The sequence below is a fragment of the Zeus faber genome (assembly GCF_960531495.2).
Source record: "Zeus faber genome assembly, chromosome: 4".
Lineage (NCBI taxonomy): Eukaryota > Metazoa > Chordata > Actinopteri > Zeiformes > Zeidae > Zeus > Zeus faber.
Window position 1 is genome coordinate 4,879,716 of NC_137191.1, and position 17,737 is coordinate 4,897,452.

Here is a 17,737-nt window from a genome sequence, read left to right on the forward strand (position 1 = left end):
GTTGAATAGTGCGAAGCGGCAGGACCGGGAGACGGCGGCAACATGGTCCGAGAATGTCAGTTGGTCATCAATAATGACACCAAGATTCCTTGCAAGTGCCCAAGTACTGTTCCAATTCAAAGTACGCATCAAGCCAAGTCCAGTCCAAATGCCCGGATGTGCACTTGCTCCGCCCATTTTATGGAGGATGCATCGGTGGTGACTTGTGTGGACTTGGGACAGCCAAGTATCCCACAATGCATTTCGCAGAATGACCGTCCTGCGTCCTCCTGTCCCCGGGAGTCTGTACTCCCGAGTCGAACTTGACAAGTCTGAACTACCAAGTCCGCAAGTCCGGACTTCGCGTACTTGGTATTGAGAAACGGCCAAGGAGTTTAACCACAAAGCAGCTGCTTGGAGTATTACCACCACCTGCTGGACTGGAGCATCAATCAGCAAATCTGGAAGGAAATAATATACAGTATAATTAAAGAAATACAGTCAAATGGAAAAAAAACCCCCAAAAAATAATAATAATAACAATAGAAATAATAATAACAATTATTATTATTATTATTATTCTAGAAGGTAATAACTAATAATAAGGTCTTTATTGTAGTCCTGATATTGTATTTATTTTTTTGTGTGAATACAATGAAAATATACAATGTAAATATTTCATCATCATTAGGGGTCTGTTGTAATTGCATTGTAATTTTCCCGATTTTTATTATTCTCCGAAATTTTCGGGCTAAAAGGGAACAGGGCGACCACTAGAGCTACAGCCGCAGTTGAGGTGTCGTTAGAACCGGGACGTCACAGACATGCCGTGGTTCAAGGTTAATCCGAATTGACCCGCACACGGAGCAGAAAAAAGTGGAAAAACGAACAAAATTTTAACGAAATTCTGCGCTTCACCGACCCGCCAACGTTCTAAAACGTAAGTCGCTTTGTCACATCATCATTCAATTTGCTGTCAATGTGCAGGTTGCGGTTCAGAATGGTCATTCGCGTGGTGTGGAGTCCATCACCCTGTAGTGGTTAGAAGTTACAAACGACGCGTTTATCTCGTCATTTTGTAAATTAAGACATTTTATTCCGATACAACCCTGTGTTGGATGTGGTGTTGTGGTCCAGGATTCGCGGAAATCGTAGGATACAAAATCGGCGAGTGCACGATGAGCTTCATATTCTTGGAAAGAATCTGAAAAATTGTATTCTGAAAAATGTAAATAACCCCGGTAAAACGTCAACTATTTTCCAGTCTCATGGAATCGGGGCTCATCGAAAAGATGGACACAAAAAAAACCGTGAATCCACAGAAAGTCGTCACCGCGTCGAGTCGAGTCCACCCGACTGTGGAGATGAATGATGCGTTTGTGTACTCGGAACGTGTCGGAAAAACTAGAACCCGTGAAATTATGATTAGTCAGAGATCAGCAGAAAATAACGATATATTTCATCCACAGAAAGGCGTGACCGCTAAAATTACGTAACTTCGCTTTGCTTCGTAAGTTTCCCTGAATACGTCATTATTTTCCACACGAGATTGTCCAAGACGACAAATTTGGGTGAGAATGATGTGTAGTCTCATGCCTCCCTATGGAAAATCTTCAAAATGTAATTTGTCCTCCTCAATTAGCGTTCTACGAAAACGGGAAAACGCGGCGCATACCCGCCGCACACACTGACGCCTCTGGTCCAGTAGGTGGCGCTAATGCACCGAACCGCTGGTTCACTAAGGTTGGAGAAGCCGCTTATAAAACCATCACTACTTTAAAACAGTTCAATATCTGAATTGTATCCTCTGTCACTCTGAAGTCCATTCAGAAACTATATCACAGTTATTTGGTGTTGTTGTTTTTGGTTGATAATGTAGGCAATAATTCGGTTTTATTATAAGAAAGAAAAAAAAGTGCCAACAAACCATTTATATGTTTATGGGAAAAATATTGTGGCATGAATGTAATATAATTTAAAAATAAACGTACATTTTATTTTTTAGTTTTACCAAGATATAACTGCCTTATGACAACTTTTTAGGACCCTACTAACAAAAAAGCCTTAACATTCATAAACATTTGTTAAAAAAAAAAAAAAAAAAAAAAAAAATTGTTCGCGTATTGCTGCACGTGACGTCATGTTGTTGTGACGTCAGGTGTGGCGAGGTTGATACTCGGGGAAGTGCATCCTCCTACTTCAGTCGGAATTTCTGTCATTGTTACGTTAGGCGGCAGTAGCTGGTGGGAGGCGGTTGTAGTAGCTGGTGGGAAGCGGTTGTAGTAGCTGGTGGGAGGCGGTTGTAGTAGCTGGTGGGAGGCGGTTGTAGTAGCTGGTGGGAAGCGGTTGTAGTAGCTGGTGGGAGGCGGTTGTAGTAGCTGGTGGGAGGCGGTTGTAGTAGCTGGTGGGAGGCGGTTGTAGTAGCTGGTGGGAAGCGGTTGTAGTAGCTGGTGGGAGGCGGTTGTAGTAGCTGGTGGGAGGCGGTTGTAGTAGCTGGTGGGAGGCGGTTGTAGTAGCTGGTGGGAGGCGGTTGTAGTAGCTGGTGGGAGGCGGTTGTAGTAGCTGGTGGGAGGCGGTAGTAGCTACAACAACAACTACAGCTGTTCCTGCGTGGTGACGGAACGCATCACATCCCGGAAGCTGGGAGGACCGGCTGGGAATGGGCGATTTCCGAGTTCCCCTGAATGCAGCATGATCGTCAGTTCCGCAAACAGGGAGGTCGCTCATCCGCAGTGATTCGGTGACGAATAATGTGATTAACAGTTCTTATTAATACATCAACAATCTGGTTCCGTAACATGAGAAGCTGTTGGACCGAGGCAGCGTCGTACTAGGCCGGACACCACATCCTTTGCGGGGCGGGGAGGACATCTCTTTGACGTCGGGCGCCAGGATGCTGCAGTTGGGGGATGACGTCACGCTCTACTCGGTGCTGTTCGTCGCGGTTCTGCTGGGGAGCAGGAGCCCGGTCTGCTCCACCGCCCTGCTCGTCTTCCTCTACCTGTTCTTCGCGGTGTTCCGGTTCCCCCAGGTCCCGGCCAGCCGCGCCCGCCAGGCGCTGCGTCCCGACGGGGTGTCGGTGATCGCACACCGGGGCGGTGGGCACGACGCCCCGGAGAACACGCTGGCAGCGATCCGGGAGGTGAGAGGCGGCGTCGTGCCAAAAAGTCATCGTCCGCCGAAAAAGTGATTCTCAATTTATGAGTTGTATGAGTCCTTTAAATCTATTTCAACTGGTTAAATGGTTGGGTTTATAAATCTGTCAAATATAACAATCGAGAGGGAAATCAAGTCATTTCGAGGCAGAAACAACCTTTCAGTCGCGAGGTAGGAGCTGCGATCACTTTTTGGCAAGTGGAAAACGATATGGTACTGGTTTTGGCAGTTTAAAAGTATTTCAACAGGTAAAAAGGACAGGGTGGGCTATAATCTTTAAAATATAACCCTCACAAATGAAACCAAGTCATTTCGGGGTCATAATTAAGGTTTCGATGACAAGGTAGAGGCTGGCATCACTTTTTGGGGATGAGCACTTATATACTGTATATAAACAAATCTTGATATATATATATATATATATATATATAATTTTGTTTCAACCAAGTTATGTGACTGTTAGATATGTAGTGGAGTAAAAAGTATGGGTATTTGCTTTGAAATGGGGTGTAGTAAAAGACAAAAACATGTGATACTGAATACACTGGTTCTACACTCGTTATGATGTGAGTGTCCTTATCTGTTCCTCTCCAGTGATAGACAGTATATTGTATGCATTGATTTTTAAACTAAGCAGTATTTCAAGAAAATAATTTCCTAATCAGAAATGCAACGGAAAAAAAAATGCTGTTTTATATTCAGAATGTGGAGTTTGTCGGAGTTGGAGTTTTGTCTCTATTCAAAGTTTAACCATTATACTCAGGTTTGTTTTTTTGTTGTTTTTTTTACATGGAAACTAACGATGTGATTATGGGTCTGAGGTTGGACGTGTAAAAGTACAAACCCTCCGTCCTGCTCCACACAGGCCAGTAAGAATGACGCAGCGGGCGTGGAGCTGGACCTGGAGTTCTCCTCCGACGGCATTCCCATCCTGATGCACGACGACAGCGTGGAGCGGACAACCAACGGCTCCGGTCGGCTCAGCCAGATGAGCTTCTCCGAGCTGTCCAAGCTGGACGCCGCCGCCAAACATCCACTCAGGTCCGAGGGAAACAAGGATAAAACAATGAGACGCTCGTGCGTTGGTATATGCATTTCACGTGTCGAGTCGTACAATAAAGGCTGTGGCTGTCTTCTTGTTATCAAACCCTCGCACCGTTGTTTTTTCCCAGGGACCGGTTTGCAGGAGAGAAGATCCCAACTCTGGAGGAAGCCGTGGAGGAGTGCATCAAACTGCAGCTCAGCATCTATTTTGACGTCAAGGGTCATCCGGACGAGGTACGTCCCTCTGTTTATGTTTCATCATTATCCGGCTGCCGTGGTTCTCAAGTTCTGGGGAGTGAAAGACCCGGTGCGTTTGGATGTTTAACAGAACATGACCCTGCACTTTTGTGTCAAATATCATTTTAATTTGACTTAATTTTACTCATTTTAATTTACTCAGTTCCCTTTAAACTTAGAACGGAGGATATTTAATCTTAGGATGTGTTCTATGAACTATGTGACACTGTTAAAGGTTTATAAGACTTTTTTTTTTAACCGTAACCTTATTTTTATTATCTTTTGGAATCGACCTGACTGATTGGCATCAGAATAGTTTAAATTGATCCAGTATGGAGAGAATATCTTTTGAATATCAGAGGCTCTCCTCTCTATACTGGATCAATTTAAAAGATCTCTGACCAGTCGACCAGTGATTGCAAAAAAAAAAAAGTATATAATTTCTGATTTTTCTTTTTTTTTTGTTAACCTTCGTTTTGAACCAAACCCTCTCAGTCAGGTTGAGTTTGTTGATCCTCGTATCGCCGAGTGGGGATGGAATCCAGGGTCGCCGAGGCCGAGCGCCAGCCGAGCGCACTTGAGTTTCCCCGGAGTCCCTCGGCCGCCGGTCGCAGGAGGAGGAAAACACACCCATGCACCCTCTCAACCAAAATAACCGACACTCCATTCCCACGTGCTCCCGCCTCTCACCAGGCAGCGGCCGCTCTCAGAGAGTTGTACAAGAAGCACCCAGTTCTCTACAACACCAGCGTCGTCTGCTCCTTCGAGCCCAAAGTCATCTACAGGGTAAGAGGCTTCAAGGGCAGGGCTCGCTGTCTTCCAACCCCCCAGGGCCTGATTAAAATGTCGCTTCTCATCGTTTATGACGCTCTGCCGTTGAGAAGCGTAGCGCTCTGCCGCAGCTTCTCACCGGGCTTCGGTGCAAGTCCAGTGGTTGCAAACGTTTTCGGAAAAAAACAAAACCCTGTTGAATCTCCTTTTTAAAAGAAACAGGAAGTGCACACTGCAGCCCCATGTTTCTTGGTTTCTTTGTGAGCATGTTTTCCTTCTTTTTTTCCGGTATAAACATATAAATACTGTCTGACTATAATGACAGTTTTAATTTCGGGGATTAAATATCGGCTGAACTTTCTTCTTCACCCTCCTTCTGATAGCTAACGTACATTAAAGGAGTGAAACAAAAGTTATTAGTACTCTTCTGATTCGGCCGACCAACAGTCACCACGGGTTCCCTTCGCTCCGTCCTCCATCCCAGATGCGGCAGGCCGACCCTGAGGTGGTGACGGCGCTGACCCACAGGCCGTGGAGCCTGAGCCGCTACGGAGACGGAGCGCCGCGCTTCTCGTCGCTATGGAAACAGCAGTGGATGACCGTGCTGGACGTGCTGCTGGACTGGGCGCACCATCACTTCCTGTGGAAGCTGTGCGGCGTCTCCGCCTTCTTGGTGCAAAAGAACTTCGTCTCGCCGTAAGTTCCCTGGTTTGAAACCACACACATTTGTTCCCTTCCTTCATTGTTTTTAGACAAAGATTCAAGCTCAGTATCAGTCAATATCCTATAATCAGCTGTAGTCAGCAGTTTAATCCAAGTGTTCCAGAAAGATATACACTCTTGATACACTCACCACCCTTGACTTATCACTTTAATTTACACTTATTGAATTATAGATATTTTAGAATTGTTTTAACATTGGTGTGTACGGTATAAACGGTATAGAAACTACACCAGTATTTGCCCCACAGTATTGATTTTGACGGCACTGTGGTACCGGTCGAACCCTCACAGATCTAAAGTAGGTTTAGTGTTCTATTCATATAGATTCTGGATATTTGAAACGGTTTCAATACTCATTTTCTGCACTATGGCTATGCCGGTAGCAGCCGCGCTTCTTCGCTCTCTCTCCTCTCTGGCAGCGAGTCCCTCACCGCTGCTGCGCCCACAGCCACGCCTCCCCTCACTCGCTCACAGCGCTGTCTCCTTCTCGTCACTCGTCTCCTTCACTCCGGTTTGTTATGGTGGCGCTGGCGGAGCGGGCTTGACAGATGTCAATTTTAGGCCACCTCGCCCAGCCCTAATTTTCCTTTTAACAAAAGTCCCTCCTGCGAAAAGCTAAACTGCCGCTGCAACGTGAGGTAACCTTATCTGGTGGACTCATAATCTTTATTTTTGGTGAGAATGTTCCATACGGTGGCTCTGTGACCTTGTGCTCACGGTCAATGGGTTCATTAGCATTCATAGAGTATTCATAGCTCATTTGCAGAAAATAAACATAGTTTATTTCCTTAAGTGGATCATATTTGACAAAAATAAAGACACGCTTTATGAAAAATCAAATTCTCCAAACTATGCGGAGTAGCAGAGTCTTTTTATGACTTTATGTAACGGTGCCATATTTGAACATCTTCTCTATCATAAGGCATTTTAATATAATAAGGCATTTTAAAGCTTGAATTTGCATATTCAAGTTTTGACTCTCAATAACAAGGTTTTTGACTCAAAAAAATAAATTTTAAAAGCTTCTCAGGGCTTCCAGTGGTCGCTAATCCCAAATATTACCCATTACCCTGCCATATTTTTTAATTTTTTTTATATTTTTATGGTTGATTCTGTGTATTATGTACCATTAACTGGGGTTTTATTGTGTATTTCATTTTTTTCCACATATATTGCCTTTTTTTCTTTCATATTTTATTCTATGATTGTTATTATTATTACTACTGCCTATTGTTTTGATATGAGCTGCTGGGACATTACAATTTCCATCCAGTGATCAATAAAGTATCTATCTATCTATCTATCTATCTCTCTATCGCTCCACATATCTATCTATCTATCTATCCATCCATCTATGTATGCACATATCTATCTATTTATCTATCCATCCAACTATGTATGCACATATCTATCTATCTATCCGTCCATCTATGTATGCACATATCTATCTGTCTGTCCATCTATAAACTTAAATGGCAGTTTTTTTTCCTCCAGAGACTACGTGGAATACTGGGCGCAGCGCGGCGTGGAGGTGGTGAGCTGGACGATCAACACCGCGGTGGAGAAGCAGTACTACCAAGAGCACCTGCAGGTCAACTACATCACCGACAGCCTCCTGGAAGACTGCGACCCCCACTACTAACGTCTCTCACACACACTCACATACACACACACACACACAGGTTGGAGAACGTGTCATATCTTCCCTCTGCTGTGGAGCTTCCAGTTTATTCTAAAGACATTTTTTTTTTGTAGGTTTTTGGCTCTGGATCATCTACAAACCACTCACGGGAAAACACAAACACACCTATCAAATGTACTGTATTCACCAACTCAGGAGTTGTAGGGATGACTATAATGTGAAATAGTTCATTATCAGTTTTCTTTATTTGTTTTACTCGTTCATCCTGATTATTCCAATGTGTTTCATTCATACATGGCAATAAGTCTTTGAATGGAGGAAATACTCACATTCGCAGATGATGTCTGGATCCATGCCTGGGTGCATTGGGGTGAATTAATACAAAAATAAAAAGATAATGATCAGAAAAAAATACACAGAGCTACACGTGTTATATAATGTGTGATCTGCTGGTGCTGTGTTTATGGGATTTTAGGAAAAAAAATCGTACAACTTCCCAATGATAAATTTTATAAATCCACAAATGGAGGTTGACTGTTGTTTCTGTTTTCTGTTCTTTGACTGTTGGTCAAACTGAATCAACTCCACAACTGACTTCCTGCTGTTTATCCTGTTGTTAAGCTTTGGATCCAGACGTGATCTGTGAGCGTTTGTTTTCCCTTGGTTGGTTGTGTTTGTTCAGACCGTGCACCCGGGGAAACTCTTTGTTTTTTTTATTTCATTCATCTTTCTTTGCCTTTTCCGACCGATGAGACAAGGCGCGACACAGCTCCCACCGGTACGAGGCTCGGATGACAATGTTCTTAAATTGGAGAGAAAAAAAAAAAAGGACGGATCACGGATGAATTGGGCGACAGCATCGCAGTCTTTACTTTTAAGGTCTCAGAGAGACCCATTGAGAAAAAATAGAACCTGATCTGTTGAATTGAGCTGATGAAATGAGTCAGAATAGACAAATAAATAAAGGTTGTGTGAGTGGAGGCTTGGTTCACTTTATGCAATAAATAGAAATACATTGGAGTTGCTGGTTCATGGTGAAACATGACCATTATCACCATTATCTTTCAATTTCAGCTCAGTATGAAGAGTGCTTGTCTGAGTGAAAGTCCAGGCTGTCTTGAGGTCCTTAAAATGTCTTCAATTCACTTTAAATGCTCAGTCAATATGAGGCCCAAATAGTCATTCGATAGTGTTAAATTTGAATCGATGAATTTTAAATTTCAACGTAAACATTTTATCTGATACTGGATGCCATTTTGTCCAAATTACTCAAGTTCTACATCGGAGTTTACATTTCTGATGTTTTAGAACCATCAACCTATTGCCTGCAATATCTTCGAGATGATTTGTCTGAAAGTCTCAAATTCCGTTGAAGATGGTCTTAAGAAAGGTGTGTATTAAACACTACCTGCAGACACTCTGACCTCATGTCCCGGTGTCTGTGGTTGCGTTGACCTAAATCCCGCAGACGGGGAGCCCTGGGTAAGCTGCACTGAGCCGCAAGGCCCAGGGCGATCTCTGGCCTCCGAACAATCCTCCTGCTGCGCTCGGTCGCTCGTGGCATCCACATGTTCAACTTTAGGAGGGCGTGGGGGACAATTACACACTTCTATAAAATACCGATTCAAACTGTCCGCTCATGCAAGACTGCAATCGGACAACCTGTCACATTGTAGGGCCCAACGGGTTTTTTCTTTGTTTTTTTTAATATATATATATATATATATATATATATATATATATATATATATATATATATATATACATACAGTGAAAAAAAAAAAAAAAAAAGGTTCGGCCTAGTTTCCACCAACACATCTCGTGTGCCACCAGGGGAGACAGAACTCTGGACCATTGTTACACACGTTACAAGAACGGATACAAGCCCGTGTCGCTTCCTGCTTTCAGGAAATCAGATCACGCCGCGATCTCGCTGCTTCCTGTTTACAGGCCTCTGATCGCGCGGGATCTGGTGATGAGGGATGTGAAGCGGTGGACGGACCAATCAGAGGCTGCGCTTCAGGACGCTCTGACTGACGTAGACTGGGACATGTTCCAATCAAGTGCAAGTGACGTCAGCGAGTTTACGGAGGTTGTAGTTTAATGCGCGGTTCGAGTCTGGCAGCAGCACCGCTAGCTCGCCGGCTAATTGGAGTTACACCGCTGGGGACGAGCGCGCACTCTCAGTGTCCGTGCACGAGGTCAGGAGGGCTCTGATGCGGGTGAACACCAGGAAAGCTGCGGGTCCAGACGGCATATCTGGACGAGTACTGAAGACCTGTGCTAACCAGCTAGCTCCGGTGTTCACCACAATATTCAACATCTCCCTGGCTGAATCAGTGGTCCCATCCTGTTTCAAGAGGTCCACCGTCGTTCCTGTCCCGAAGATCGCCTCTCCAACCTGCCTGAATGACTACCGTCCGGTGGCCCTCACCTCGGTGGTCATGAAGTGTTTCGAGAGGCTGATTAAGGATTACATCTGCGCCTCCCTCCCCCGCACCTTGGACCCGTTGCAGTTCGCGTACCGGCAGAACAGATCCACGGATGACGCGGTCTCTCAGGTACTGCACACCACGCTCACGCACCTGGATGGCCAGAAGGGGGCCTATGTGAGATTGCTGTTCATTGATTATAGTTCAGCTTTCAACACCATAGTTCCCACCAGACTGGCTGTCAAGCTGATGGAGCTGTGCGCCTGGATCCTTGACTTCCTCACAGCCTGCCCCCAGGTGGTCAAGGTGGGGAAGTACATGTCAAGCTCCCTCACCCTGAATACAGGATCCCCCCAGGGCTGCGTCCTCAGCCCCCTACTGTACTCCCCTGTACACACATGACTGTGTGGCCAGGTCCAGCTCCAACACCATCATCAAGTTTGCTGACGACACCGTGGTCGTGGGCCTGATCACCGACTGCGATGAGAAGGCCTACCGCGAGGAGGTGGCTGACCTGTCACTCTGGTGCCAGGACAACAGCCTACACCTGAACGTCAGCAAAACCAAGGAGCTGATTGTGGACTTTAGGCGTGGATCACAATCGAGGACGCACGCGCCCTTGTGGATTAATGGCACTTCTGTCGATAGGGTGAGCAGCTTCAGATATCTGGGAGTCCACATCACAGAGGACTTAACATGGACTGTTCACACAGACACTCTTGTGAGAAAGGCGAGGCAGCGTCTCTACCACCTCAGGCAGCTGAGGAAATTCCGGGTCTCGGTGAGGATCCTCAAGTCCTTCTACTCTGGAGCAGTGGAGAGCATCCTGACAGGCAACACCACTGCCTGGTTTGGGAACTGTACTGCCCAGGACAGGCGGGCCCTGCAGAGGGTGGTGCGCTCAGTTGAACGTACCACTGGAACTACCCTCCCCCCCTTGCAGGAGCTATACACCAGGAGGTGTAGTAGCAGAGCTGCAGGATCATGAAGGATCCTCATCACCCCAACAACGGACTGTTTCAGCTGCTGCGGTCAGGCAAGCGCCTCCGCAGTCGCACAGCGAGAACAGAGAGACTGAGACGGAGTTTCTTCCCTCAAGCCATCAGAACTGTCAACGCTGACCTCACCAGGGGTCCTAACTGAGCCATGCACTAGGCTCCACTACCTACTGTACTGTATGTAGCATGCTGTACCGCATACTGTATCACTGTTCAGGGTTGTTCGTGATGCCGTATTGCTGCGCCGTACTGTTGTATACTGTGCTGTATTATCCCAAACACTACTCACTCTATTCACATTCACATGCCACTTTAATTCACATGCCACTTTAATGCACATATCTGTATATACATAGGCATATTCCTTCTATCTATTCCATTTTATTTCAATTTATTTTTATTGTATTTTATTCTATATATTTTTATCTTATTGTATAAGTATTCCACTTACTGTATTACGTTTTAGGAGTCAGTTAGTCGGTCTATTAGAAAGGAATTTTCTACTTTTATTTTTTTTCCTAGGACATTTTCCTAGGACATATTGTGTGCTATCACCGGGTGCGTTGCATTACATTTCACTGCATATATGTATGAAAGTATGTATATGTATGTGACAAATAAAAATCTTGAATACATACATACATACATATTGTAGAATAAAATGTAGATGGGAGTAAAACAGTTAATTAACAAAAGACAAGGAGAGAGTAATGGAACAAGATTAGGCAAACAATCTCAACCATAAAATATGCCATAAAAAAACAAAAAACAAACTGGTCTTTCATTGTGCCTTGCAGACGTGAGGCGGAGCATTGGGGGCATCAAGGGAAAATGTTTCTCCATTTCTGAAATAAAATTGAAACAAGTCACAGTATATCTTGAAAATAAATAAATGCCAGATTAAGTCGAATTTTCGAGATTAAAAGAAAAAGTATGATATTAATTAATATTATTTTACTTGAATTATTACATTTTATCTTTAGTTTCAAAAAATGTAAGTTTATTATAGTTAAAAAAATCGAATAAATTATATTTTAATCTGGTCCTTTCGACTTTTTCCTCTAAGTCCAATGAAATGTATTTATTGGTGGCTTTAATCATCTTTATGATCATAAAAAATAATGAAATCAAATTTATAAATTGCGAGTTTCTGGGTGAAAGGTAAGCCCGCTGCAAACCCCGCCCCCCTGGGGGGCGCGTCGTGACGTCACTCGGAGATGCCCAATGTAGTGGTGAAAGGTTCGAGTCCTTTCGTCAGATTCGGCTCCCGACGAGTCACTCAAAAAAAAAAAAAAGATTCGTTCCATTTTTCCACCCTTCCTTCGTTCGATTCCATCGTTTCATTCGGTGAAACGCAACGCAGAGGCTGGAGAGTGCGGCTTGTCCTGCGGCTGAGCTGCGGATCCTGGAAAACCTCTCAACCTTCTAATTGTCTGAGAAATCTTTATTTAGGGACAGATGCAAACTGCGCCACATCAAATCAGTCATTAAAATAACCATTTCAAATCAACACATTGATAATGTACAACAATAAACACACTTTAATTTAAAAACACAAAGTGCACAAAGTGTAAATCGATCACATTCAATATGAATTATGCCAGATGCCTTAAACCTTTCTCCCCATTTAAATGTAGTCCTAAGTCTTCCGTTCCCTCCCTCCCGAGTCATTCAAATAAAAAAGGGACCGTTCGCTACGAGCGCATCGTTCTGAGTCGCGCAGCCGCCGCAGCAGCACCGGCAAGCAGCGCGTGCCGTGGCCCGCTCTGCGCCTGCTCCGGATCCGACCCGCGGCGACCCGCGCTACGCAGCCCGAGCTCCGTCCCGCGGGGTCGAGAACCGGGCCCAGTCGACCCGCTCCCCCGGGGTGTCCCTCCCCCCACCCGGTGTCCCTCCCCCCACCCGGTGTCCCTCCTCCAGGAAGACCTCCCACGGGGCGGGGGTGTCCCGCCGCGGAACCCAGCGGCGTGTGGCGGAGTCTCCTTGGGTGACCTATGAGCGACCATTGCGGCGGCGGCAGCAGCAGCGACGGACCGCGGGGACTCGGACTCAAACACGGTTCGTTCGGCGGCGTTCCGCTCCGCCTCTCGCTTCCCCTCCCACCCGCGGGGTCCGGGGGCACCGCCGCGACATAACCCCGAGTCCACGCCGGCAGCGCCGGAGGCGGGGGACCGGGGCTCCGCATGATGTACACGCTCAGCAGAGGTCCCAGCAAACTCGTCACGCAGCGGCGGACAGGTGAGCGGCGCTACCGTAATGCACGGAATGTCCACGCGGGACGGTGGGGTCCTAACCCCCGGGCTGTTTCCCCAGGTCCCACGCAGCAGATCGACAGCAAAACCAACGGCCCGAAGCTCCAGTCCGGCTCCTGGCTCGCGTCCAAGTGAGTGTTTGTTTGTTTGTTTGTTTGTTTGTTTGTTTGTTTGTTTCCTTTTTTTCTTGCGTTTTTACTTTATTTTTTTACTACTTAGCACACAGACGCGCATGCGCTGTGTGCGGTCACGTAACAGGCTGCAGCCCATTAAGTATCATTAAGGTTCCAACTCAATTTGACAAAATCCTTTTCATTCTAAAGCCATAATTATTATTACGTTTCATACACTATATGCAACAGGACAACAACAATTATAATAGAATAAGGCAAATTAATTAATACATGATAAAATAATGGAAAAATACTTTTTTTATAACATTGTATGTAAAAAATACATCAATTTATTAAAATGTTAATTTATATAATATATAATAAAAAAAAATGGGGGGGGGGGTGCAGTTGATTAAAAATAAATATTATTCTCAATTTCAACCTATAATTTAAGGGAATGGAGTAAGAATTGAAGTTGGGAGAACTCCTGAAGGATCTGGTTTAACTCTGAAGCTGCTGATCCACAGTGACTTTGCACAACGTGTGTGATGGATGTGGTACTGGGGCTTTTAGTTGGTGGGAGCAAGCGGGAAAAACACACACACACACACACAGGTGTGTTTTTTTTTTTTTTTGTTATTTTTTTTTTGGGGGGGGGGGTGAAAATGTCCCTTTGCCCTGGGATCCACCATTCACGCCTCCATTTTTATTACATTTTCCTCTTTCAATAGTAGGGTCAAAGGGAAATTGCTCCAACACCCGGGTCCCCTCTGCTGTAACACCAAGTAATTCCAATTAATAATAGGATAGATTATGTAATCAATAAAATGCCCCTCCTTCCGGTGATCACTGGCAACTCAACCTTCTTTATTTTAATTTCTTAAATTCTCCACAGTATATTTTTCAGCTTGTCCATTACTTTGACATTGTATTCATGTAGTTATTTTTATTTTAGTATAGATGTTAGTTTGCTTGACATTCTTACTTTCTGTATTGTGTCCCTCCAATTGTACTACCTTAGCTTATCTGTTATTTGTATTAAGTGATTAAATGCACTGAGCTATGCAGGAACGGAACGGAACAAAACCCAAAGAATGGGAAAGATTAAATAAAATATTGGAATTGACACAATACGTTCCAACTCGGTGACCCTCTCAAAAACAAATTACAGGTACTGTGTGTGTGTGTGTGTGGGTGTGTGTGGTAAATACTGACAGTGCGGAACGAGACTGAGAACGGTGATGAGATGTATACTGTGTGTATATATATCTATCAAGGGTGATGTGTAATGAGATGCTTGACGCTGAGATGCCGTGGTATTGTACACAGCGCACAATTCAAAACTGGTCGTTAGTCTGGTTGCGGTGGTCGGACAGGTAGGTCATTGAATGAGGAGTACCTGTAAACATCTTTTTGTTTTTTTCGGACAACGTACAGGAACTTGTGAAGCAGGATTACCTTGTTTCAACATTTTATATGCCAACATCCTCATGACTCAGCCCCAACGCTGTGTCCCATCCAGCTCTCCTCCGCCCAAAATCGTGTTCAACCGACTCAACGGGAAGCGCTATCACGGCGCGGCCGCGCCGAGGAGCGGCGCCCCCGCCGAGGGCTTCACGCCGGCGCACGAAGAGAACGTCAGGTTTGTCCACGAAGGTGAGACGCGCTTCACCTCGGGTGCTAGGAAGTTTCAAATCCTCGCTTCCATGTGCACGCACGCACGCACGCACACACACCTTTCCTCCAGCCGGAGCTCCGGGGTCAGTGCCCATTAGCGAATGCACGCGTTTGACCCAAAAATCCCGGAGTGGATTTCTTAAGTTTTTGAACCTGGATTTTCCTTCTCTGCCGCTGGGACTCGGCTCCACTGGTTCTCGAGCTCGTGTTTTCCAACAAGCACTTGCATGTACAAAGCACTTGCCAAAAACAGGGACCCCAGTTTGAGAAACCCCGCTGTGTGCACTGCCCTCCACACACACACGAACCGTGAGGTCCGACCTCTAGACCAGTGTTTCCCTAACAGTCACTGAGTTTACCTCCAATTCCCACAAAGTCAAATTGAGCCGCTAGAGGAGCAGACGTCCGTTCTCCTGGGCCGCGTAGTGGCCAAATAAAAAGGTGGAAGTCGTTACAGAGTACTCGCCATCATAAATGGGGGATCCGTCACACTAAAAGTTAAGAACGTGTATTTGTGTATAAACCAGTCGGCAAATCGTTCTAGAAAACAATTTGATGGCTCACGTACGCTGACCTCTTTAGGAAAACAAAGCAATGTTTGACAGCTCTAACAATAATGACATGAACTGCACTCCCGAGCACAAACACGCCGCGGGGCTGGGAGACACGCTGCACCTGCGGCCTGCGTGTGATACTGTTTTCATTATTATTAATTCTTATGTGTTTATTCTGCTCTGAGCTGGTCTATTATGTACCTGCACGCAACTCCAATTGATAATTTTTTGTTATTGTTACCTAAATTTCAGCTCTGGTTGTTTTTTCCTCAAAGATAAGAGAATTCCAGTGCAAAGTAAGTAGTGTAGCGAAACAAGTATTTGAAGGTGCACTGCGCTGTGTCTCAGCATGGCAGGAGGTGGAGCAGCGGCTGGGGGACGAGGGCGGCAGGAAGCCGGCCGGGGCCCCGGGGCCCGTCCATTACAGTGAGAAGACCCCTGGCCCCGGGATGAAGAGTGAGTAGAGACACACACGCACACAGATGAAAGGAGATGGAACTGGAAATGTTTGCGTGCACATCTCACTTCATTTTTTAACGCCCTATGGCGTGAGTTCTGCTTGAGCCTGTAGTGAAGCTGCTTTTCTGGTCAGACCAGCACCAGTCGAGCTGCTGGGGAGAACTGGGAACGGCTGTGAATCTGTCTTTAATATAATGACTGTTATTTAGGTTGTCTGTCAGCAAATTCTATTTAAGACACAAGTTTTAAGTTCCAGGGGCAACGGCCTGAATGTTGGAATTTTTGATTTAAAAAAAAAAAAAAAAAAAAAGTGAGCTATCTGTATTTCAGAATTTTAAATGCAATTTCAGGGCTTTCTTTAATACTTTTCAATGACCCTCAGATACTGTTATTGAAAGTATTTAAGTTTGTTCCCCCCCCCCCCCCCCTCCTCCTAAGTGTCTATATAACTGCTCCCCACTAGAATAGAGGCTTGCTCTGTGGTGCCGAGTGGCTCCTGTGACTGGGTCATACGCAAAGTGTCATTTGTCTTGGCTGGAGGAGTCACATTTAATTTTCGACTCCCTGCGTCTGACAAGCCGCTCTAGATAAACCGCTCCGGTTACTGATTAGTCTCCAACTCAGACCTGCCAGCTCCGGTTCAGCCTGAGGTCAAGGAAGGGACCAGTTCCACATTTTAATTTAACTCTTCATGAACTGGGCGGGGACTCAGAAGAGCAACAAAACATTGTGTTTATATCGTAGGAAGTGTTACTACATTTTTAACATTGTTTTTCTCACTTATTTATATTTCACAGGGACATTTATGATATTAATATTAAACGGAATTTATTAAATTATACTTTAAAATAAAATAGCTTAGACATATGATCATTTCAATATAATCCATGTGGAGCTCCTTCAGTGCTCCAAGATAAAATAGAAATAGCCTCAAATTCACAATGTCCTGAAATGCAACCTTGAATATCTGCACTTTGACCAGTAATCCACTAATTTCAGTTTTGAATGTAAATCGTACTGTCTTGAAAGGGGGGGGGGTGAGACGTGGATGTTTCCATTGTACATCTTGTGATCTCCTCGTCTCTTGCAGACTTTGTGCCAATTGACCTGGAGGAGTGGTGGGCGCAGCGGTTCTTGGCCAACATTGCCAACCTGTCGTAGGCGGCGGTTCGGGATCTTTGGCAGTGGAGGGTCCGGAGGAACCTCTTGGTGGAGGCGGAGACCCCACGGAGCAAGAACCAGGAGGCATCCAGAGGGCGGAGAACTGTGGTGCCCCGGGAACCCGAGTCTCGCCGCGCCTCCTCCCATTGAGACGCCTGGTCGCGCACAGAGAGGGGCCTCTCGACCCCGGCGCAGCGTCGGGCGATTCCCCTCTGTTGAGTGAACCTCCCTCCTGCCGCGAGCGTGCTCAGCTGATGTACGCACCTCCCTGCCCATCTTTAGATATTAAAATCTTATTGAAGAGCAAAAAATGAGTAAAGGAAAAAAAAAAAAAAAAGCTTTTTCAACATTTTGTGTACTGACGTTTATTTCTCTGGAAAAGGTGCCCTGTTCTGAAAGAAGGGGCGCAGCTGTATGACAACACACTACACTCAAAAAGCCACCGTTCTTTTTACACTCATACGCTGGACGACAGTAGTGTATGTAAGACAACGCAGCTGTAGTTACTGGGGTCAACTTGTGTAATCTGAGTATGACTG

The 17,737-nt window shown here is 45.4% G+C and overlaps 2 protein-coding genes across 3 annotated transcripts; both read left to right on the forward strand.

The window, feature by feature from the left end:
• Window positions 1-2,595: 2,595 nt before the first annotated feature.
• Window positions 2,596-8,361, forward strand: gde1 (glycerophosphodiester phosphodiesterase 1). 2 transcript variants are annotated; one of them, XM_079999817.1, is made up of 6 exons: window positions 2,596-3,121; window positions 4,001-4,212; window positions 4,308-4,413; window positions 5,110-5,202; window positions 5,672-5,883; window positions 7,405-8,361. In XM_079999817.1, the coding sequence occupies exons 1-6, from the start codon at window positions 2,873-2,875 to the stop codon at window positions 7,550-7,552; spliced, it is 1,020 nt and encodes a 339-aa protein (XP_079855943.1). In that variant the 5' UTR covers window positions 2,596-2,872; the 3' UTR covers window positions 7,553-8,361. The 2 variants fall into 2 exon arrangements, with proteins under 2 accessions (XP_079855943.1, XP_079855944.1); XM_079999818.1 differs by having other exon boundaries at window positions 4,001-4,176.
• A 4,438-nt stretch (window positions 8,362-12,799) lies between these two features.
• mcrip2 (MAPK regulated corepressor interacting protein 2) lies at window positions 12,800-17,505 on the forward strand. Its single transcript, XM_079998452.1, has 5 exons — window positions 12,800-13,220; window positions 13,296-13,365; window positions 14,870-15,003; window positions 15,927-16,034; window positions 17,128-17,505. The coding sequence occupies exons 1-5, from the start codon at window positions 13,166-13,168 to the stop codon at window positions 17,196-17,198; spliced, it is 438 nt and encodes a 145-aa protein (XP_079854578.1). The 5' UTR covers window positions 12,800-13,165; the 3' UTR covers window positions 17,199-17,505.
• Window positions 17,506-17,737: the final 232 nt, after the last annotated feature.